Source organism: Leptonychotes weddellii, chromosome 9 (genome assembly GCF_054177405.1).
Source record: "Leptonychotes weddellii isolate Sample4059 chromosome 9, ASM5417740v2, whole genome shotgun sequence".
In the NCBI taxonomy this organism is placed as follows: domain Eukaryota; kingdom Metazoa; phylum Chordata; class Mammalia; order Carnivora; family Phocidae; genus Leptonychotes; species Leptonychotes weddellii.
In genome coordinates this window covers 8,686,966-8,710,338 of record NC_138377.1, presented here as the reverse complement: position 1 = coordinate 8,710,338, position 23,373 = coordinate 8,686,966, and the positions used below count along the sequence as shown (strand labels likewise).

Sequence of the window (23,373 nt, the reverse complement as noted above, 5' to 3'; positions counted from 1 at the left end):
ATTGGTCTATATGTCTGTTTTTGTGCCAGTACCATGCTGTCTTGGTGATCACTACCTTGTAATATAGCTTGAAATCAGACAGCATGATGCCCCCAGCTTTGTTTTTCTTTTTCAACATCTCCTTGGCGATTCGGGGTCTTTTCTGATTCCATACAAATTTTAGGATTGTTTGTTCCAGCACTTTGAAAAATGTCATTGGAATTTTGATCGGGATGGCATTGAAGGTATAGATTGCTCTGGGTAGCATAGACATTTTAACAATGTTTATTCTTCTGATCCATGAGCGTGGAATGTTTTTCCATCTTTTGGTGTCTTCTTCAGTTTCTTTCATGAGTGTTTTGTAGTTCCTAGAGTATAGATCCTTTACCTCTTTGGTTAGGTTTATTCCGAGGTATCTTCCTTTCCTGATTAAAACTCTTCAGAGTATAGGGATAGAGGGAACATTCCTCAAGTTCATAAAATCCATCTATGAAAAACTCACAGTGAATATCATCCTCAATGGGGAAAAGATGAGAGCCTTTCCCTTAAGATCAGGAACATGTCAAGGATGCCCACTCCCGCCACTATTGTTCAACATAGTACTAGAAGTCCTAACAACAGCAATCAGACAACAAAAAGAAATAAAAGGTATTCAAATTGGCAAAGAAGAAGTCAAACTCTTTCTCTGCAGATGACATGATACCTTATGTGGAAAACCCAAAAGATTCCACCCCCAAATTACTAGAACTCATACAGCAATTTCAGTAATGTGGCAGGATACAAAATCAATGCACAAAGGGCGCCTGGGTGGCTCAGTTGGTTAAGCCACTGCCTTCGGCTCAGGTCATGATCCGGGAGTCCCGGAATCAAGTCCCGCATCAGGCTCCTTGCTCAGCAGGGAGTCTGCTTCTCCCTCTGACCCTAGCCCCTCTTGTGCTCTCTCACTCTCACTCTCTCTCAAATAAATAAAATAAAACCTTTAAAAAAAAATCAGTGCACAGAAATCAGTCGCTTTTTTATACACTAGCAATGCAACTGTAGAAAGAGAAATTAGAGAATCGATTCCATTACAATAGCACCAAAACCCAAAATATACATATTTTCATATGACTAGTATTTATGCGTTTGAAATTCTGTTAGAATACACAAAATGAAAGAAAAGAGTAACATGTTTTTATTTAGTTCATTTATCTAAAATTCATTTTTTAAAATTCCTGTGATGCTTCTGTTTATGCACATTTCTTAAACTTTCTGTTCTAATTCATAGTGAATATTCTCCTTTTACATTTAACACATTAAAAATGCACAGAATAATACTCAATAGTGAGAAATAGCTTGTATAAAACACGAGAGGAGGTAGCAGGCAACACACTCCCAGCAATGTAAAGTTTTATTTTACTTGAATTTCAAGGATCCTGTAATAGCACTATAATACTCTGAATCTTCAAGAATTAAGTATTATAGTATTTTTATGTAAGCCAAGATGGTGAACATGAATTTTATACTGGACACAATATATCTGGTTGAGAGATTTTTCTCTAATGTGTAATCTGAACCCAAACCCAGGAAAGATAGATGATTGAATTCATTTAAAATTAATTAATTGTGCCCAGTGGTGTGACAGAAATTCAGAAGACAAAGGAGTATATAGAACACTAGTAAGAGTTACTGACATGGTGTCCCTTGGATTCTAAGTTTTATCTGTGGTATGGACCAGGGATTTCAATGAATGACACTGAGGCAGAAGAGGCAGAAGCAAACCAGAAAGATTGAAAAGTATACCTGATCATGGGATCTCTAGGTTTCTATTTTAGAAGTGGCACATTTTTGGTGATGTATCTGACACAGGGCATGTTCTTGCAAATACTTGTCCAGGGAATGGCTAAGAGAGTGGGTGGCTGAGAGGTATTGGGGGAGAATGTCACTTAAGCTGAAGTGGCAGAGAAAGGATAGTCAAATATAAATCAGATCGGGATGATTTGAAAATGACCGTGCCAAACTACATTAACTTTGTAATGTGATACTTAGGTTGATTTGCCTGAGTGATATTAACATTAAATTATGAAGACACTAACACAGTGATCTGAGAAGCAGACAACATTGCTCTTGCTTTTAGCCAAAACTGAAAATTGATTTGTGGAGCAAAATTATGCTATTAGATTGATTTAATTGTCTTTCTTACCTATTTCTTTAAGAATGTCTTGCCTGTTCAAAAGGCAGCTTCACGAACTCTATGCATTTTTCTGCGTTATAATCGTAAACAAGAACAGAGACATGAGGTCATTCAAAAATTAATTGAACGTAAGTAATCATTGCCTCTCATTTTGAAAAACAAAGTAAACTGGCCTTAGTTAGCTCTGACTGACTTTATCAATTTTGCCATGAATAGTTAAGCTGATATTGGTAAATACCTGGAGTGTGTTTGTCTTTGAGTTTTGTAGGTTAATTTTTTTTGGTTTTAGAAATCTATACGACAGGATCAGTCTGTGATGAATGGAAGTTATAATTGGTCTGGGCCTCCTTTAGTGAGTTTCTACACTTGAGAAATTAAATTTATGTTGAAAGTCTAGTTTCTACCCTGATGAAATAGCATTTGGAACTAAAATGTGAGTAGAATATCCATGAATGTAGTCATTTATTTTATGTTTTTATTTTAAATATTAACAGAATGAGGGGGTTTTTGGTTTGTTTCCTTGAGTAGAGTTGATAGTACACATAAATATGAATGGTAAGCCTAGGTGGTTCATGTCTTAAAAAAATTAAGTCAATTAACAAATGCAAATTTATTTTAATTTACTAAGGGCTAAAATCAAGATAAAAACCTTTAGTTGGAGTGTTAATTCTAGAAATAGTGGCACACACTTATATATCCTTTTTAATTACTGTATACTTGCTTTGACCATAGTGTCTTAATGTTTTTATTAAACTCTGTTTTCCAGCATAGGTAGGTAATGGGATTTTCTAGTTACTGGAGTTTACCATTTTAAGTATGGATCACCACTTTTCAAAAAATTAGAGTATATAAAATTCTATTTAAGAAAAATTATGCTTGGTATACTTTAATCTTTCTCTTTTTTACTCTAATTTAATTTTCATTTTTCAGTGATAGGACCACACGTTTAGAATCAGTTTTATTTTGTAACGAGATTCTGTTTGGATTTAAATATTAAGAATTTTGCTTTTGAACATTTGTGTAATTAGGGAGAAAATAATCCTTTAAATGTTAACCTGAATTATTGCCAGTAATACAGTGTTTACATATGACTTAAACCACTTCAGAGCATTCTTATGAAAATGAGACAAAGAAAACAGTTAATTTGATTGATCAAATATAACTTCAAAGTTTGAAATTATACAAACTTGCATTTGAATTCCAACTCTGCACCAGGCAGCTCTGTGACTTTAACCTCTGAATCTCCTCTCAGGAGGATAAATCTATGCTTATTCCATTGGATTGCTTTTCAGGATTAAATGTGATAATAGGTTTAAAGTACTCAGCACATAATGGGTGATCAAAAATAGTTTATATATTCAGTACTTAAAAATTACATTTTTTTTCTGGTTTTTGAGATGTCATTATTTTGGAAGTCTACAAATCTGGAGTGTATAATACGATTTTTTTCTCTTACCTCTTGTATTTGCTAAACAATTGTGGATACAAAGAAACCTGTCATGGATTTTGTGTGTTTGATTTTGTCACATATAATTTCGTGTAGGAAAAATTAAACTTCTCTTTTTTGTTATTGTTGTTTCTAGAACTGGGCCAAGGAAAAAGTTATTGGAATAGACTTCGATTTTTGGATACCTGTGAATTTATTATAGAGATCTTTTCCAAATCATTTTTCTGTAAATATTTCTTTCTACCTGCTATTGAACTGACACATGATCCTGTGGCAAATGTGAGGTATGGTACCAATCCAAGATAATACTTGAAAAAATTGTACTTTTAAATTTATCTTCTATAATATATCTACTTATCTAATATAATGAACATGCAAAATCTTTTTCATAATCAGTTTAAAAAGACAAGTAAATAATTTATACTTACTTTGAAATTCCTAGTAGTCCTAGTTAATGAGCCTCAGTAGAACTTGGAAGCATAATCTTTTTTTAACTGTCCCAGGTCTTTTGTTTAATGGGTCGAGAGGGCAGTAGTCAAAGCCAGACTGGCAGGCTTCTCCTGACACTTGGATACACACATTGACATCAGGAGAAGGTTGAGTAGATATTCTTAATTTGTGGATCTTCTAAGACTAAAGAAAAAATAACTCAAAGTTGGCTTGGCGAAGTTCTGTCCATTTTTAGGGGCAATCAAGAGATTGGCTTTTGTTTTATATTTTCAGTGTAAGAAAATACAGAAAATGCCACTGCACTGGCTTCAGTATTTTGTGCATCTTATCTGTGCTAAATCACTAATGAATCTAACTACGTTGTTAACATTTTGCAAATTAAAGTTGTGACTCTAGAAAAACAGCTCCCAGTGTGATGAACTATCACTTACCAAGCAGTTGACAAAAATTATTTGAAAGGAAATGAAATCATCTTTACCCAGGTCAATATGACTTAAAAGCATAGCACTGGCCCTAAGAGAAAGCAACCTGCCAATTCAAAAACGAAATGAAGATTAATTGAACATTGCTCCATGCAGATTGGTTATTTTGGGGGGTAAGAGATCATTGCATAGCAATTTGTCTTGGTTTCCACTCTTCCGCCTGGGCAGCTGCCAGCCCAACAAATGGGTCCGGCAACACCATATACTAATTAGCTTTTGGATACAAAAGTGTTTGCCCAACTGAATAGAGATGTGTAGATAGAATGAAAGCCATCACAGGCAGGAGTGGTGGGATCATGCAGGTAGGAGGAAGGTTTCTGAAGCCACACCACCTGAGCTGATTTCCAGCTCTCTACTAGCTGTGTGTCTTTGGGCAAGTTACATAATCTCTGCACACTGATTTCCTTAGTTACCCAATTCATAGGGTGTTCTGACGGATAAATACCTGAGATAATGTACGTAAAGAATTTAGATTACCAGAAAGGTGTGATACCTAATCTTAAAATCTTTATAATCTCATGGGCCCAGGATTCTCACAGAGATAAATCAGCACTATGGCTTTCTGTACCTTCTGTTGAATATAGGTTTTCTAGACCTGCCTTGAGTTATGAAGAATGAAGTATGCATAGCCTGTTGTTTCTGTTTTTCCTTAAGTGAATGTTTAAAATTTGAATTCACTGAGTCTAGATAATATGAAGGCTGGAAAGACTACTGGTATTCAAAGGAAAGTGCAAAAAAATTCTCTTTGGGGCAACTGGGGCCTCTTAATTTAGAGACAGCATCCCCAGGATCCGTGGGGAGCTCTGAATGAGTTTGAGACCATTATTGCTATGGACGGAGCTGAAAATTCAGAGAAGAGCCTCTTTCGCCTTTTCGCTTGAATAAAAAGCAAATCTTATGGTGTATGAAGAATCCTCAACTGTAAGCTTAGCTGACAAAGCATCCTGGAAACTCTAGGAATGGGACTTGGTTGTCTCAGGTTTGGCATAGGAGTAAAAAAATAGTATCTGGAGAGCACTCAGATGAATGAATGAATACAGCAGCCAAAACATAAGCAACCGCCTAGCATCCCTCTCTAAAACCAGCCCTGGCAGAGCGGTAGAGAAGTAGCTTAGCGAAGCAGAGCATTTTCTGCACTGCCTCTTCTGTTCTTCCCTGGATTGCCTCTCCCCTCTCTGGCATTCTTCAGTCTGCGTGTTGCTTCCTTATCCATGCGGTATCGCCTGGGATGGTGCCTACAGTCTGTGCTTTTATCTTTTCTTCTCAAACTGCATATACGGCCCCAGTGATCTGTCCAGTCTCATGGCTTGCATATCATCTGTGTGCTGAAGATTCCTGACGATATGTCTCCAGCATGGACGTCCATCCTGGACGGGAGCCACATTGAGCTAGCTGCCCACTGAGCATTTCCATGGCATGTCCCACAAGCACCTCAGATTCAGTCTGTCCAAAAGTAAATCCCCGTCTCCTGCACCCACACCCACCCTTGCTCCTTCTGCAGTGGTCTCCATCTGAGCCAATAACCACTGCATCTTGCTACCTGCTCAGGTCAAAACCTTACCCCCTTTCTGCCACTCCAGCTGCAGTTCCTCAGCACATCCTGCTGCTTGCAAAGATACTGAGTCCAACCACTTCTCGCCACCTGACTGCTACCATGCTAGTTCAGGTGGCCACCCTCTCCTGCCTGAATTACTACTAGAGCCTCCCTGTTGTTTCCCTCTGTCCCCGACCATCTACAGGCTCCTCTCAGACCAGTAGTCAGATGACCCTTCCAACACGTTAAGTCAGATCACTTCACTCCTCTGTGCAAAATTCTCCATGGCTTCTTATGGTGCTCAAAGGAAAAGCCAGGCTCCATGCCGTGGCCTACAAGGCCCTGAACGAGCTGGCCTCCTGTTGCAAGTTTGGGCCAATATGGGGTGACAGCCAAGGCAAGCTCCCCCTATAGGGCATTTGCGCTACTGCAGTCCCCTGCCTGTAATGCTCTTCTCCAGATGTTCACATTACTTGTTCCCTCATTTTCTTTAAGGCTTTGCTTAAATCGTATCTTTTCAGTGAAACCTTCACTGAAACCCTCTATGACCACGTGTTTTAAAATTGTAACACCCCTCCTCTGGTACTCCCTCATCCTTCCCTGCTTTCTTTTTCTCCACAGCACTTAGCACTGTCTGATAGACATTTTACTTATTTCCGTATTGTTTCTTCCCTATCCCATACTACGGTGAAAGTTCCACGAGAGCAGAGGATTTGTTGGTTTCATTCACTGTTGTATCTCCGCACCCAGAATAATGCATGCTTGACTCATCACAGGCACTCCATAAACATTTGCTACACAATAAATAAACTCCCACGCTATCCGCTATCCGGAGTTTGAATTCTCTTTCAATGTCATGTTACTATTATTCTTAGTTATTAAATGCGTTCAAAAGCAAATACTATTTAATTTATTATAGAATGAAACTTTGCTACTTGTTGCCCAAAGTGAAATCTACCCTGAAGATCCCTGCAGATAAGCATCTACTTCAGCAGTTAGAAATGTGTGTGAGGAAACTCCTCTGTCAAGAAAAAGATAAGGATGTTCTGGCTATTGTAAAAAGAGTAAGTATCACTCTTACCACCATGTCTGCCTGTCTTGCATGAAGAAAGTGTCAATCTTCACTTCCCTGTTTTAACTTGACAGGATAGCAATGTGTTAAAATACTTACATTGTTGCTAGAGTAGGATTAGTAACTGACTTGGCTGATGAGTGCCTTCCAAAGGGCACTCAGGCGCTCTACTTCTATTACTAGTAATACAAGCGCCATGAGAGAGAGCTTGGGACATTTGAGGTACTTAATAAATACTGGTCAACCAAATGCTTCATCCACCAGACTTGATTTATAAGGGATTATAATCCAGGAAGACTTTGTTGGTAAAATGGGGGAAGTCACACTTCATAGAAATTTAGCCCTGGAAGGGCCTTCGTGATCTGTTTGATTTTTGCTTCAAAAGCTCTAGGCCTAGAGATAGTAAATGTCTGCTTGAGATCATATTAGCAAGTTGCAGAGCTGGGGCCAGAATATGGATCTCTTACCCTGAGTGCATTCCTTTTTCAGTAATGTAACATCATGTCTTACGGGTTTTTTGTTTGTTTTGTTTTAGCCCGGGATCTTATATGGATTGTTTGGGGATGTTAGAAACTAAAAGAGTAAAAATTTGGGTTAGTGAAGTCAAACCTGAAAATGCCTCATAGTCTTCAAAAACTTTTTGCTGAACGTGAAACTAATATTGTTATAAGATTAAGTCGAATTAAAGTGGCTACTCTTATGAATCTAAATGTGAACTTCAACTTCGTGATTTGTAATGAGAGGAATTAATTTATTAATGTCTTTAACTTAGCATCAATGATGAGAAAAAAAAAGAATCCTTTGATTTTTTTTTCCTTTTGTTTCTAGAGATCATTGCCAGACGTCACACAAGGAACTTTTTTTTTTTAGTTTTTTTATTGTTATGTTAATCACCATACATTACATCATTAGTTTTTGATGTAGTGTTCCATGACACACAAGGAACTTTTTAATAAAGTGATTTGACAACTTACTATTAATTAGTATACTCTTGTTTTACTGAAATGTGAATTCCTCTTTTGCCAACTAAACTAACCAGAAATACCCAGAGTCTGGACATGCATTTACATCTAAAAGCATATTACATACTATATATATATAGTATGTAATATGTAATGTATATGTATATATTACAATAATATGTAATATATATGTATATATAGTATGTAATATGCTTATATATATAGTATTATATATATATAAATAAAATATATTACATGTATTTGTTTATACCAGATATTTCTGTCTTTACCATTTAATTACAAAAGTTTAGGCGATAGAGTTAACTTTCAAAGTAATAAACCTAAGAGGGTTAGTTACTTTTTTGAAAGAATTTATTAACTCAAAAGATAAACTGACCATATAAGTAGGGACAAAAATGATATAATTAGTGGATTATTAATCTACAATGGGTTATTCTGGACTAGAGCTCTTTAGGTATATGTCACATGAGGAAGTCAACCAATCCCATGAAAATTCTTTAGTCTAATGTTTATCAAAGTGAAATCTTGGCATGGGAACCTCTGAGGAAGCTATACAGAGCTTCGGGATAAAAATGGCATGGCTTTATGCTAGTCAGTTTTTTAAGATGGGAAGTAATTGTATTTAAAAGGGACATTTCATGGCATAAACTGTAATATTTTCAGAAATTTCAGCGTAAAAATAAGGCTTCAAATAAATATTACATTTGCAATGGCTAGCTTTGGGCATAAGAATATATAAATGTACTTTATTTGGTCCATCAGAGTTACTCCTGAAGAGAAGTACTGTCCTCTATCAGAGTTAGAATCCTGGGTTAGATGGACCGTTGTTTGATTGAAACAATTTGTTTCAGACTAATGTGTTCTGAAAGAGAAATACTAAATCAAGAAATACTTTCAGGGCAAAGTCTTTCTTAGTGGTTAGAATGTCATAATGGTCAAAAGTTTCTGCGGAAAGGAACTAAGGATTTTAAGCCAAATGAGAGTTTGCTTCATCTATAGTTAGCTAAAAGTTTTTTTTAAAAAATACGAAAATTATTGGGGCTCCCGGGTGGCTCAGTTGGTTAAGTGTCTGCCTTTGGCTCAGGTCATGATCCCAGGGTCCTAGGATTGAGCCCCGCATCGGGGTCCCTGCTCAGCGGGAAGCCTGCTTCTCTCTCTCCCACTCCCCCTGCTTGTGTTCCCTCTCTCACTGTCTCTCTCCCTGTCAAATAAATAAATAAATAATCTTTTTTAAAAAATTCAAAAATTATCTTGTATTTCTGAAAATTCAGAGAAAAGTGGCCCTGGGAGTTATTAGAAGTTTGTTAGTTTGTGTGTGTTTAGTGTGTTCACAGTATCCCTGGAGACTTGCTCTTCTTAAGGTCAAAGTCTTCTACAAGTGCAAATGGATCCTGGCCTTCAGAGGTTAAAAATACAGAATAAAGTTGGGAAGAACTTCAGAGATTTTCTAATTTAGCCTTCCACAGAGTAGAGAAATCTCCTCTTTGAACCTCCCTCTGGAAGGGGAGTCTTTTTGAGAAATGATTGGTTGGTTTAATTTAATTACTGCTGAATAATTTTCACAACTTTGCTTACAGACCGTGTTAGAGCTGGACAGAATGGAAATGTCCATGGATGCGGTAAGCACACATCTTACCTTTTGCTGAAAGAATATTTTAAAATTGGCAGAAGCTCATCATAATGTCTTATAATTTCATTTTAAACTTTAAACTTAGTTTCAGAAAAAGTTTTATGAAAAAGATTTGTTGGATCAAGAGAAAGAAAGAGAAGAACTACTTATTATGGAAATGGTACGTTGTTTTCGCATGCACACATACATACTTATTCCTGACCTGTATTAGCTGGGCTTTGTTATGAATTACTTATTAGTCATTTCCTTCAATTTCACACTGCTGTTTTTCTTCCTAAATGATTGATGAAGTGTCCTGATCTTTTGAAATCTCTTTTATGAACTGGAAGGAAAACTACATGTGAGAGCCTTTCAAAAAACAACTAACTTTGGGGTGCCTGGGTGGCTCCGTCATTAAGCGTCTGCCTTCTGCTCAGGTCCTGATCCCAGGGTCCTGGGAGCGAGCACCACATCAGGCTCCTTGCTCAGCAGGAAGCCTGCTTCTCCCTCTACCACTCCCCCTGCTTGTGTTCCCCCTCTCTCTGTCTATCTGTCAAAAAATAAATAAAATCTTTGGGGCGCCTGGGTGGCTCAGTTGGTTAAGCGACTGCCTTCGGCTCAGGTCATGATCCTGGAGTCCCGGGATCGAGTCCTGCGTCGGGCTCCCTGCTCAGCGGGGGGTCTGCTTCCCCCTCTGCCCTCTTCCCTCTCGTGCTCTCTGTCTCTCATTCTCTCTCTCTCAAATAAATAAATAAAATCTTTAAAAAAATAAAAATAAAAATAAATAAAATCTTTAAAAACAAAACAAAACAAAAAAACCACAACTACTTTATTGAAGTATATAATTGACATACAATTAACTGCATATATATATATAAAGTGTTCAATTTGATGAATTTTGACATACGGATAATCCATGAACCCATTGCTACAATCAAAATGCCAAACATTTCCATCCCCTCAGAAGTTTCCTTGTGCCCCTTTATAATCCCTATCTTCTACTCTGGTCCCCAAAAACCACTAATCTAGTTTCTATCACTATAAATTAGCTTGCAACTAGAATTTATATAAATTTGTTCATATATAGTATTTTCTGCTAATGTTTCTTTCCACCATCATAATTGTTTTGACATTCATCCATGCTGTTGTATATATCAATAGATCATTCCTTTTTATTTCTTAGTAGTATTCCATATTACAGACATACCACAGTTTGTTTACCCACCCCTTAATGAGCACTTGGGTTACTTCTAGTTTGGGCATGTTAGAAATAAAGCTGCTATGACCATTTATAAAGAAGTCTTTGGATGGACATATGCTTTGTTTTCTTTTGGGGAAATACATAGGAATGTAATGGCTGGATCATACGGTAGGGCATGCTTGACTTAAAAACAAACAAAAACTGTGCCATTTTACATACCCATCGGCTGTGGTGGAGGGCTTCAGTTACCCCATATCCTCTTAGCTTGATAGGGTGGGTATGTAATCGTGTCTCATTGGGCTTTCAAATTGTATATCCCTAATGCCTAATGATATTGAACATCTTTTTGTTTGTTTATTGGTCATCTTTATCTCTTATTTGATGAAGTCTGTTTTCAGATTTTTATTAAATTTTTTAAAAAGATTTTATTTAGTTATCTGAGAGAGAGAATGAGAGAGAAAGCATGAGCAGGGGGGAGAGGGAGAAGCAGGCTCCTCACCGAGCAGGTAGCCTGAGCTGGGATCACAACATGCCGAAGGCAGATGTTTAACTGACTGAGGCACCCAAGTGCCCCTGTTTTCAGATTTTAAAGTGGATTGTTTTTCTTCAATTATTGAGATGTAAGGGTCCTTTATATACTCTGAATATTACTTCTTTGTCAGATACACATTTTATGAGTATTTTCTTGGAGTTTGTGACTTACCTTTCACTTAATGGTGTCTTTTGAAGAGCACTTTTTAATTTTGATGAGGTTCGACTTTACAGTATTTTCTCTTTTGTTTATGCTTGTTTGTTACAAGAATCCTTTGTCTATCCCAAAATTACAAAGACTTTTTCCTATGTTTTCTTCTAGAAATTTTAGTTTTAGGTTTTACAGTTAGGTCTGTGATCCATTTCAATTAGTTTTATATATTTTTTTCATTTGAATATTCAATTATTCTAGCATCATTTGTTGAAAACTTCTCTTACTGAATTGCCTTAACATCTTTAAAAAAAAAAATTTTCCATATATGTATGTGTTTATTTCTTGACTCCTTATTCTGTTCCACTGATTTATATGTTTATCTTTTTGGCAATTCCAAACTGTCTTTATCGTAATAACATTACAGTAATTCTTGAAATCAGGTCAGTTAAGTTTTTCAACTTTGTTCTTTTTTAAATTGCTTTGGCCAGTCTAGGCCCTTTTCATTTTGATATAAAGTTTAGAATCAGTTGTCCATTTACATAAAAAGTTTGCTGGAATTTTTGTTAGGTTGTGTGTTAATTAGGATTGATAGATCAATTTGGATAATTGCCATCTTAACAGAGAATTTTTTAGTCCATGAACATTGTCTACCACTCCATTTGTTTAAATCTTCTTTACTTTTTTCTACATAATTTTGGTAGTGTTAAGTGTAGAGTTAAGAAAGTCTTTTGTTAGATTTATTTCTAGGTATAGTATGGTTTTGGGAATTATTATAAATGGAATTGTAATTTTTAATTTCACTTCCTAGAATTTTATTGCTGCTGTCAGTTACTGTTGATTTCTGTATATTAGTCTTGTATTTGTTCTAGAGTTGTTTCTTAGATTTAATAGGATTTTCTACATGAGCTATTACATCCTCTTTAAGTATAGCAAGATTACTTCTTCCTATTCAGTGTTTATGCCTTTTATTTCTTATGTCTAGTTGCAAGGTCTAGGACTTCCAGTATAATAAAACACTTCCAGTTTAATAAAAGTGATGGAAGCATCATCCTTGTCATTTTACTGATTTTAGGGGGAAACAGCTCAATCTTTCACCATTAAGTATGATATTACCAAGAGGTTTTATGTGGGTGCCCTTTATCAAATTGTGGAAATTCCCTCCTATTCCTAGTCTGAGAGTTTTTATGAATGATTATCGAATTTTGTCCAATGCTCTTTCTGCATATTTTTTAAATTTTTTTTTTATTTTTGTTTATTTATTTGATAGAGACAGTGAGAGCAGGAACACAAGCAGGGGGAGTGGGAGAGGGGGAAGCAGGCTTCCCGCTGAGCAGGGAGCCCATTGCGGGGCTCGATCCCAAGACCGCGGGATCATGACATGAGCCGAAGGCAGACGCTTAACGGCTGAGCCACCCAGGCACCCCCTCTTTCTGCATATTTAGAAGTGATACTTGTTTTTTTCTGCTTCATCCTGTTAAGACACTGAATTACATTGATCTTTTCAATGCCTAAATCAATCTTATATTTTAGGGATAAGCTCTACCTGGTGACGGTATGTTGTCCTTTTCTCTTTTGTTGGATTCTTGGCTAATTTTTAATAGTCATCTATATTCAAAGTCAAACTGGTCTGTAATTTCCTTTTTGGTCATTTTTGGGGTCTTTTAAATTTGGTATTAGAGTTATTCTGGCCTTATAAAATGAAATGTGTAGTATTACCACTTCCTCTGTTTTCTGGTGGAGTATGTATAAAATTGGTCTTATTTTTTCTTTGAGCTTTTGATAGAATTCAGTAGTGGAACAGTCAAGGCCCAAAGTGTTCATTTTATTTTGCTTAAAGATTTTATTTATTTATTTGACAGAGAGCCAGAGCCAGAGAGGGAACACAAGCAGGGGGAGTGGGAGAGGGAGAGCAGGCTTCCTGCGGAGCAGGGAGCCCAATGCGGGGCTCGATCCCAGGATCCTGGGATCATGACCTGAGCTGAAGGCAGACGCTTAATGACTGAGCCACCCAGGCGCCCCACAAAGTGTTCATTTTAGAAAGGATTTTGATAATTGATTCAACTACTTTAATAGATATAAAACTGTTTAGATTTTCTATTTCTTCTTTTGTAAATTTGGTAAGTTGCTTCCCACACCCAAAATTCTTTGTCATCTAAGCTGTCAAATTTGTTGCCATAAAGTTGTTTATATTCTTATATTCTTCTAATGTATATCAGATCCATGGTGACAACCCCTGTTTCATTCTTATCTTAGTGGCTGGTGTTCTTTCTCTCTTTCCCCTTCTCTCTCTCTCTCCCTTTCAGAATTGTTTTTTGGTGGTTTCTCTAGAGGTTACAATATACTTAACCTTTCAAAATCTACCTATTATTAATGTTGTACCACTTCATTTAATAATGATGTGGATCTCTCTACCCTTTCTTTATGTTAAAATTTTTATGTGAATTATATCTGTATTGAAAACCCCAGGGGCGCCTGGGTGGCTCAGTCGTTAAGCGTCTGCCTTCGGCTCAGGTCATGATCCCAGGGTACTGGGATCAAGCCCCGCATTGGGCTCTCTGCTCAGCGGCAAGCCTGCTTCTCCCTCTCCCACTCCCCCTGCTTGTGTTCCCTCTTTCGCTGTGTCTCTCTCTGTCAAATAAATAAATAAAATCTTTAAAAAAAAAAAAGAAAACCCCACCAGTCAGTTGTCTCATGACAACTGATTCTAAACTTTGCTCTAAGTTGTGATATGTACCTTTGAAGAATTTAAGAGAGTGAACTTCTGTGTTCACTTTCTTATTTTTACCATTTCTAGTACTTTCTTTCATTGCTCAGGATCCAAACTTCCCTCTGTTACTTTTCTTTTTCCCCCCTTCAGCCTGAAGAATTGTCTTTAGTTGTTCTTGGGATGTAGTATTTTGTGACATATTTTCTTAGTTTTCCCTAATCTGAAATATAGTGTTGTTATCTGCCTTTGTCCCTGAAGGATATTTTCACTAGATAGGGAATTCTGGGTTGATAGCCTTTTTCTTACTGTACTTTATAGATGTGTGTTCTAGTCTCCAGAGCATCTGATAAAATATTAGCTTTCATTCAAATTACTGTTCTGTGTGTAATGTTGCTTTTCTCTGGCTACTTTGAAGATTTTTTTCTTTTATCCTTGTTTTTAGCAGTTTGCTTTTGATGTGTTTAGGCATAATTGAATTCAAATTTATCTGTTTTTGGATTTCCTTAGCTTCCTGAATCTGTAAACGTGTATTATTTCCCAAATTTGAGAAGGTTTGGAACATTATTTATTTAAATTTGTGTTCATTCTTCAGGGCGCTTGGGTGGCTCATTCGGTTGAGCATCCAACTCTTGATTTCAGCTCAGGTCATGATTTCAGTGTTGTGAGATCAAGCCCTGTGTCGGGCTCCAGGTGCAGTGAGGAGGCTGCTTGAAGATTCTCTCCCCCTTCCCCTCCCCCCACTTGCACACACCTGTGTGCATGCTCTCTCTCTCTAAAATAAATAAATCTTTTAAAAAATAAATAAATATGTGTTCACTCGTCTACTTCTGGGTCTTCAATTACACATGTAAGATCTTTTGATATTGCCCCACAGGTCCGTGAGGTTTTGTTCTTTTTTTTTTTTCTTAAACTTTGTTACTCAGAGTGAATAATTTCTGTTGATCCGTCTTCAATGTCACTGACTCTTTCCTGTCCTCCCCAATTCAGCTTCCAAGCTTATCCAGTGTTTTTATTCCCAATGCTGTATTTTTCAGTTCTCAAATTCCCATTTATTTCTTCTTTATATATTCTGTCTTTCTGTGGAGAACTGTACTGTGAGATTAAACACTTAAGTGGAAATCTTCTGAAAAGCAATCACATTGCTTTAGCAGCCTTCTGAGACCAAGATCAAAGTTCAGGATAGAGGTTATAGAGCATAAGCAGGCTTTAAAAATTTTTAGGACTCAATGACCTAAACCCAAGACAAAAATCAGGTAATAGAAAAAGACCCACAGATGATACTGGTATTAGAGTTAGCAGAAAAGAACTTTAAGACAACATGACCAAGATAATAGAGGAAAAGGTGGACAAAATAGATAACACTACTTGTGAGCCCACTTAATAATATTTTAATTTTCAGTTTTACATGTTTTATTTCAGTGTTAGAGATTCCATTTGGTTCTTTTTTTATGCAGACCAATTCTATATGGAAATTTTTTTAATCTGTTGTCTATTTTCTCCCTGTTTTTCTTTACGTATACAACTAAATAGAATGTGTGTTCTCCAGTTGTCAAATGTAGTGGGGGTTTTTTTGTTTGTTTTTAAATTTTAAGTAGGCTCCATGACCAACGTGGGGCTTGAACTCATGACCCTGAGATCAAGAGTTGCATGCTCTACTGACTGATCCAGCCAGGCTCCCTGAGTGTAGTGTTTTAGATGTGTCAGTTATGCTAATTTTGCTCAGAACTTGGTATGTTCATGATTTTCTTGCCTACTTGTTCTGTTTTTTTGGGATAAAGGACTCCTTTGAGTTTTGATAACATTTTGTTTCTGGATCTGGAAGCTGGTTATATAGGTGTATTCATTTTGGGAGAATTCATTGAGCTATGCACTTATAATTTATGCACTTAATGTATGTTATACTTCAATGAAACATTTAAAAATATCCAAAAGACCATTTCTTTTTCTCTCGGTCCTTTTAAAGAAAAATATTACTTTGCCACTTACCAATCAGAAATGAAAATGACTAATAGTAACAAATATTTTGCCGGTGAGAATTGGCAGATGTCTTCTAGAATATAAATGCTCATTACAACAAGATACTACACTCATTGTTTTAGCTTGACAAACCCCCAAGGGCACAATTCTGTAGATGTTAAAAGAACACAAATCTGAAAGAACCTTGACTTCTTTTGACAGTAACTTGGAAAAAATAATTCTTTTCCAAGGCAGTTTTGTGAACTGTATTTGTATCTGTAAAGCTTAGAATAATTTTCTAAATCTATATATGCTTACCTTTAATGCTAACATACTGTTTTCATAATAGGAACAATTAGAGAAAGAGAAGCAACAGAATGATGGGAGGCCCATGAGTGATAAAACCTTTGAAAAGAAACGTAAGTGGTTTTCCTGTGTCTTCACCACTAAGTCATACAATTAATGTTGCATCCTGGCATTCTGAAAACCCATGCTGATTTTCAGATTTGATATGGGAAATTGCTTTTCTTTCTTTCATTTTCTAAAATTTGTTTATGCAAACAATGAATCATGGAACACTACATCAAAAACTAATGATATACTGTATGGTGAGTAACATAACATAATAAAAAAAATTTTTTTAAAAAGTTGTTTTCAAAAATTGGCTGCTTCATGTGGTACTGACTTAGGAATACATGAATAAATGGTGCAAGTCAGTGTGGAGGTTCATATTCTTCAAAGGAAAACTTAAAGTCTGGTAACAGCAGTAAGACTGTGAAATTGGTCACTGAATAGTGAAGTTTGAAATATGTAATATGTAAATATATAAAGTAAGAATATTTGGGAAAGAGCATGCTGTTTAGCTAGGGACAGGGACTCATGTTCTCCGTGTTGTCTTGCGTGTGTATATGGAGATTAGGAGCTCAGAGGAAATTACAGAATTTAAAACAGAGTTTGTTTTAGGTAGAGACACTAAGACACCAACAACTCTGCCTAAGAGCATCCCTATTTCTGTTCCTGGACCTTCTGGAACAAGCACCCCATCGACAAGTAAGAGACAACTTCTTTTTATGTCTCCTTTTCCCCTTTTCTAAAAATTTATTACAGGGAAAGTCGCTCCATGAGATGAAATTCTAAAATGCTTTTTACCTTTTATCATTTCATTATTTCAGGAGTTCTTGATGGGCAGCAGGAGTAAGAGATAGTCCAGTTAGCTCAAACTAAGGAAAGGAAGCTGTACACATTTGTGCCTAATGAAAGTGGGGTTGGGGGGCGCCTGGGTGGCTAAGTTGGTTGAGCGACTGCCTTCAGCTCAGGTCATGATCCTGGAGTCCCGGGATCGAGTCCCGCATCGGGCTCCCTGCTCAGCAGGGGGTCTGCTTCTCCCTCTGACCCTACCCCCTCTCATGCTCTCTGTCTCTCATTCTCTCTCTCTCAAATAAATAGATAAAATCTTTAAAAAAAAAAAAAAAGAAAGTGGGGTTGGGGTTGGCAAGGGGATGGGGTTGGCGCAACTAAGGATGAACTGAACAGCTGCATTTTCCTTCTGCTTATTACTCCAGGCAAAGAAATCAAGAAATCCAAACTGATTCGAAGCCAGTCTTTTAACAATCAAGCTTTTCATGCAAAATATGGCAACTTAGACAAGTGTCCTAGGTATGATCTGTCAGCTATTCATGTTTTAATCCAAGTTTTACCTTATAGTTACCATCTTTATTAATGTGAAATCAGGATTAATTTTGAGTTTTGTATAAGTCAGTAAATTGTAAGATTTCTTCTATAAGATTCTCTATGAAAAAACCTGTAGTCTACCTCTTTGTATAGGAACAGGTATTCTGGCATTCTAGAAAAATTACCGCCATGGTGCTGTATAATGACATCATGGGATCCATACACTGTTTTATGAGGGAGGTGGTGCTCTGTCACATACGCCACTCAGCCTCTAAGTGCGTATGGACGTGCCCCATTTGCTAAGTGGACGTGGACATCCACATGCTGTTGATACTGTTTCTTTCTATATAGAGAAGCCATCGGCATGTGTCTGTGGTAAAGAGTTCACAACCATTCTTCTTACAACAGATGAATGTCTGGTTTCCCCTTTTGCCCCACAGACTGAATTATAAATATAAACAGTTAAGATTAGGAGAGAATCAGCATAAATTCAATGGCCATAATTTGTTATAAATGTTGTACATATATAGTATGTAACAGCTGCATACCAATCAACAAAACTAATTTTAAGTAAACATAATTGTCTTTAAAAGTATTTATTGAGAAAAATAACATGGTATGGGAAAAATACGTTTTTCTTTTGCTAAAGATAGCTTACTCTAGATTTTCAGCTATATTTTTGGACATTCTCAATAGATCTATCTGGAGTGATCTTGAGATGGACAAAAGAGATTAGAACTGAAGACAAGTTATTTCCAGGAAAATTTTACCCATATTCTCTGTCTTAGCTGAGCAGAGAGAAAAACTTTAAGGAAATGCTCTTAAGTTAAAGACAAAGGAATTGTTGGGAGGCATGGAATGTAAACAATAAGTGAGAAGTAATAGTAGCAAATGTGCTTCATCAGAAGTAACGGGAAGCATTAAAAAAGATTAGAAAAGACCAAGTGCCGAATGACTGGAGTGAAAGAAGCATATTCTTGTATTTTAAACTAAATCACGTTCTTTTCTAGTAAAAGTTCTACAGCAGGATATACACCTTCTGTCTCAGGGTTAGGAAAGACTTCGGTGATTTCACTGACTGGTAAGTAGAAATCTGAGCTCTTCAAAAAATTGCTAAGTATAATGAAATGTTATTTTCTTTACATGACATACTTCTTTATTTCTAGATATAGTGTTTTTCCTCGCCTTACCTCTTTATCAAATGCCCAGATAATTAAATTTTTCCCTAGCAACTAAGAAAATACTTGACTATGCCATTTTGTTTTCACTGTCAAAACTCAGCATTCAATGCTTTTGAAAGACAGAAAGGACAGTAATAGGGTAGGTTTTTCCATAATCCGAGGGCCTCCTGGGGGCACAGATTAAATGTTTTTGCAGTAATTTTTAAGGAAGTTAAAAACAGTAGGGCTTCATGGTGGATCATATGCAGCCAAACATTTACAGTATTATATATTTGAATGTTTATACCAGGGGTCAGCAAGCTTTTCCTGTAAAGAGCCAGGTAGTAAATATTTTCAGCTTTTTTGGTTAAAATTGTTTCTGTCACTATTATTCAACTCTGCTGTTGAGCAAAAAGCAGCCATAGACAGTACATAATGAATAGGTATGGTTATATTCCAATAAAATTTTAGGCAGCAGGCAAGACTTGGCTCACAGACTGATAGCTTGCTGAATTCTGGCTTATATAATAGAACACAGACTTATACTATGAATAAGGGAAAATATATCGCTAAAAATTACTAGTGGCTCTAAGTATATTTTTAAGTTTTTATCTTAGAGTATTGGCTAAAAAATATAGTATTGATCTATGGTCAGTTTTTAGTGTAAAGAATAGCAAACAAAGGTCTGAAATTTTTTAAGTTTGGTCACATTTCCTTTTCAAGGTTACGTTTTTTGAATATTTTGTCTTTCTCTTACCTCTTACTGTGTTCTTATTCTCATGAAAAATAGATACACACTCACTGGCTGTTCTATAAGCAGTGTGTTCTCATTTGCCAGATCAGAAAAATCTTTCTAATACTAAAGCACTGACATTCATATACCCTGTATAGAGTGGTTCTCCAAGACAGACTATGAGTAGCATAAGAAACCTGAATGAATTTGATAACAGGAAGCTTTTGAACTAAAGTTATCAACAATTCTTGAAGTGAGGGCTATAAATAATAAAACTGTTGTTTACTTTTATCATAGCAAATCAGTGAATTCTTTAGGAGATACTAAGGGAACATTCAGGGTTTGTGAACTTTATATACGGAGTGTCTTTAAGAATTGTAAGCATATATGGAAAGTCAGTTTGAATTAGCTCAGCTTGGAGCTAAATGGTGCAGATGATTATTGATATCCATAAATGGTTCTTCAGACTTGCATGGATCCAATTTGGCTTCTTGAAGATGAGTTCAAATGAGCATATTTATTCATGAGCTTCTAACAATCCTTTCCCAGAAATTTCTTTGCTTAAGTCATTAAGAATATTGATTCAGAATGGTTTTTGTTTTTTTTTTAAAGATTTTACTTATGTATTTGACAGAGAGAGTGAGAGACAGTGAGAGGGAACACAAGCAGGGGGAGTGGGAAGCAGGCTTCCCGCCAGGCAGGGAGCCTGATGCAGGGCTCGATCCCAGGATCCTGGGATCATGACCTGAGCCGAAGGCAGATGCTTAACCGACTGAGCCACCCAAGCGCCCCATGATTCAGAATGGTTTTTTATAAGTTTCAATTATTTTGTGCACTAATTTCTTCAGTTTTTACTTTGCTAGTTCTTAAGTCACCTTGAGAATCAGGAGTGTGTATGTGATCTACTGATCCGTAAAACTTAACATCCAGAGTCTTAAATAATGTATTTTATAAGGGTAAATCTTTTATTAAAATATTTGGAAAATATTCTGTCTTAAGGGTTCAGTATTATTTTGGGGAGAGGGAATATTGGTTGAATGAAATCTCTTCTAGGTTATTGTATATTGCTTAATGAAGTACAGACTGAGGAAAAAGTCGTTACACAATTACACATCTGATCTACAAAGAGAAAAAGGGAGCAAAATGTCTTTTTACAAACGTATTAGATGTTCACGTAGAGAAGAGATTTTACTTACTTTGGGACTTAAGGCAGGCTTCAAGATGTTTATGTCATTTGGGATGAAGCCTAAGGTATGCTGGGATTTCTGACGGGCAGAGAAGTGTATGGAATAACATCCTATTCAGAGTACGTGTCATAAGGAGGACATGTCAATGTCTTGAGGAAGTAGCAGTAGGCCAGTTTGTCTGGAGCACAGAGTTGAGTGTAGAAGAGTGGGGTAAATAAAGCTGAAATGAAAGGTCAGAGTTATCGCTTGGAAGGTCAAATTGAGTATTTGTTACTTAATATGAACCATCGGTAATTGGTGACTTTTGCCTGTCTTCAATTCATCCAAGGCTATGTGGGTACAACAGACTGGGGGCAATACGAAGGGAATGCTAGTAAGGATTCAGGGAAACGAACGGCAATGTATCCATTAGTGGGTATGAAAATGCATGGAACCCTTTTGGAAAACAGTTTGGTAAAGTTCATCAAGAATCCTAGTTTTAAAAAGTAGTCTTTGAGTCAAGCAATCCCATTTCTAGTGACCTGTCATGAAATAGTAGGATAAAATACATGACACGTGATAAAATATATCATAGTTTGTACCTTTGGTATGGTGTGATAAAAATGGCACTTTACCTTTGTCACCCTTCTTCAAACCTACAACCTTAAGAAGAGCATCCACTAAATTCTAATAGAAGGGCATCCTGCAAAACGTTTGGCCAGTACCTCTCAAAACTGGTAAGGTCACCAAAAACAAAGAAAGGCTCAGGAGAGCCGACAAGTGAAGGTAATGTTGTATACTGGATGGATCCTGAGACAGAAGCAGACATTAGGCAAAAACTAAGGAAATCTGAGCGCACTATGGATTTTAGTTAATAATAATAATAATAATAATAATGTCTCATTACTGGCTCATTCCCTGTAACAAGTGTAGCATACTAGAGTGAAGTGTTAGGAGAGGAAACCGAGTTAAGGGGGTGGATGAAAATTCTCTGTATTATCTTCTCAATTTTTCTGTAAATCTAAACTTTTACAAAATAAAGTCTATTTTAAAAAATAACTTTTATAGTAACTTCAAAAACATTAAGTCTTCAGGGATAAATTTAACAAAATGTGTATTCTGTGTACACTAAAAAATTCAAAACATTGCTGAATGAAATTAAAGAAGACCTAAATAAATGGAGAGAGATACTATGTTTTTGAATGGAAAAACCTAACATTGTTATGATGTCAGTTCCTTTTAAATTAAGCCAGAGATTTAATGCAATCCTCATCAAAATTCCAGTAGGCTTTTTGTAGAAATGTATAAGCTGATTCTAAAATCTAAATTGAAATGCACAGAACTGTGGATAGCCAAAACCATTTTGAAAAAGAAAACCAAATTTAGAGAGCTTAAACTGCCTGATCTCAACACTTGCTAGAAAGCTTCAGTAGTCAAGATGGGAGTGTCTACACTGACATACATAGGCAGTTGAGTTTCCACAAAGACTCCAGGATAAATCAGTGGTAATGGGATAGTATTTTCAAAAAATGATGCTGCTTAATACCCTCTAGTTCCATCCACGTCATTGCAAAGATTTCATTCTTTTTGATGGCTGATATTCTATTGTATAGTTATACCACATCTTCTTTATCCATTCATCTGTTGATGGACATCTGAGCTCTTTCCATATTTTGGCTATTGTGGACATGGCTGCTATAAACATTGGGGTGCATGTGCCCCTCAAATCACTATGTGTTCTTTGGATATCTAAATTTTAAAAAAACAAAAACAAAGCAAAGTGACCCTCAATCCTTATCTCACACTACACACAAAATTATCTCAAAATGCATGATAAACCTAAGCATAAAAGCTAAAACTATGACATTTCTGAAGAAAATATTACAGAAGGAAGTCTTTGTGATTTGGGAATAGACAAAGATTTCCCCAAACCATAAAAGAAAAAGTTAACATACTGGACTTTATCAGAATTTAAGACTGCTCTTTGAAATAGAGCATGAACAAAATAAAAGGCAGGACACAGATTGTAAGAAAATAATCATATTATATATACCTGACAAAGGACTTATATTCAGGATAAACAAAAGAAATCTTTAGAACTAATTGGTCAGCACTGTCAAGTGCGTGCAAGGATATAGAGCAACTCTCCAGAATGCTTATTCATTGCTCATGGAAATGCAAAATGGTACAACCACTTTGGAAACAGTTTGGCAGTTTCTTTTTTTTTTTTTTTAACATAATTATTATTTGTTTCAGGGGTATGGGTCTGTGATTCATCAGTCTTACACAATTCACAGCACTTACCATAGCACATACCCTCCCCAATGTCCATCACCCAGCCACCCCATCCCTCCCACCCCCCACC

The 23,373-nt window shown here is 36.4% G+C and overlaps 1 protein-coding gene across 4 annotated transcripts in view; it reads left to right on the top strand.

Annotated features, from left to right (window-relative positions):
* Positions 1 to 23,373, top strand: part of PPP4R4 (protein phosphatase 4 regulatory subunit 4) — a 105,820-nt gene that overhangs the window by 76,482 nt on the left and 5,965 nt on the right. For all 4 annotated transcript variants that reach the window (XM_081829996.1, XM_081829995.1, XM_081829997.1 and 1 more), the window contains 9 exons: positions 2,175 to 2,280; positions 3,736 to 3,883; positions 6,985 to 7,129; positions 9,698 to 9,739; positions 9,836 to 9,910; positions 16,628 to 16,697; positions 17,242 to 17,328; positions 17,841 to 17,934; positions 18,960 to 19,030. In XM_081829996.1, the coding sequence (XP_081686122.1) occupies positions 2,175 to 2,280; positions 3,736 to 3,883; positions 6,985 to 7,129; positions 9,698 to 9,739; positions 9,836 to 9,910; positions 16,628 to 16,697; positions 17,242 to 17,328; positions 17,841 to 17,934; positions 18,960 to 19,030 (838 nt within the window). The remainder of the gene's footprint in view (positions 1 to 2,174; positions 2,281 to 3,735; positions 3,884 to 6,984; positions 7,130 to 9,697; positions 9,740 to 9,835; positions 9,911 to 16,627; positions 16,698 to 17,241; positions 17,329 to 17,840; positions 17,935 to 18,959; positions 19,031 to 23,373) is intronic.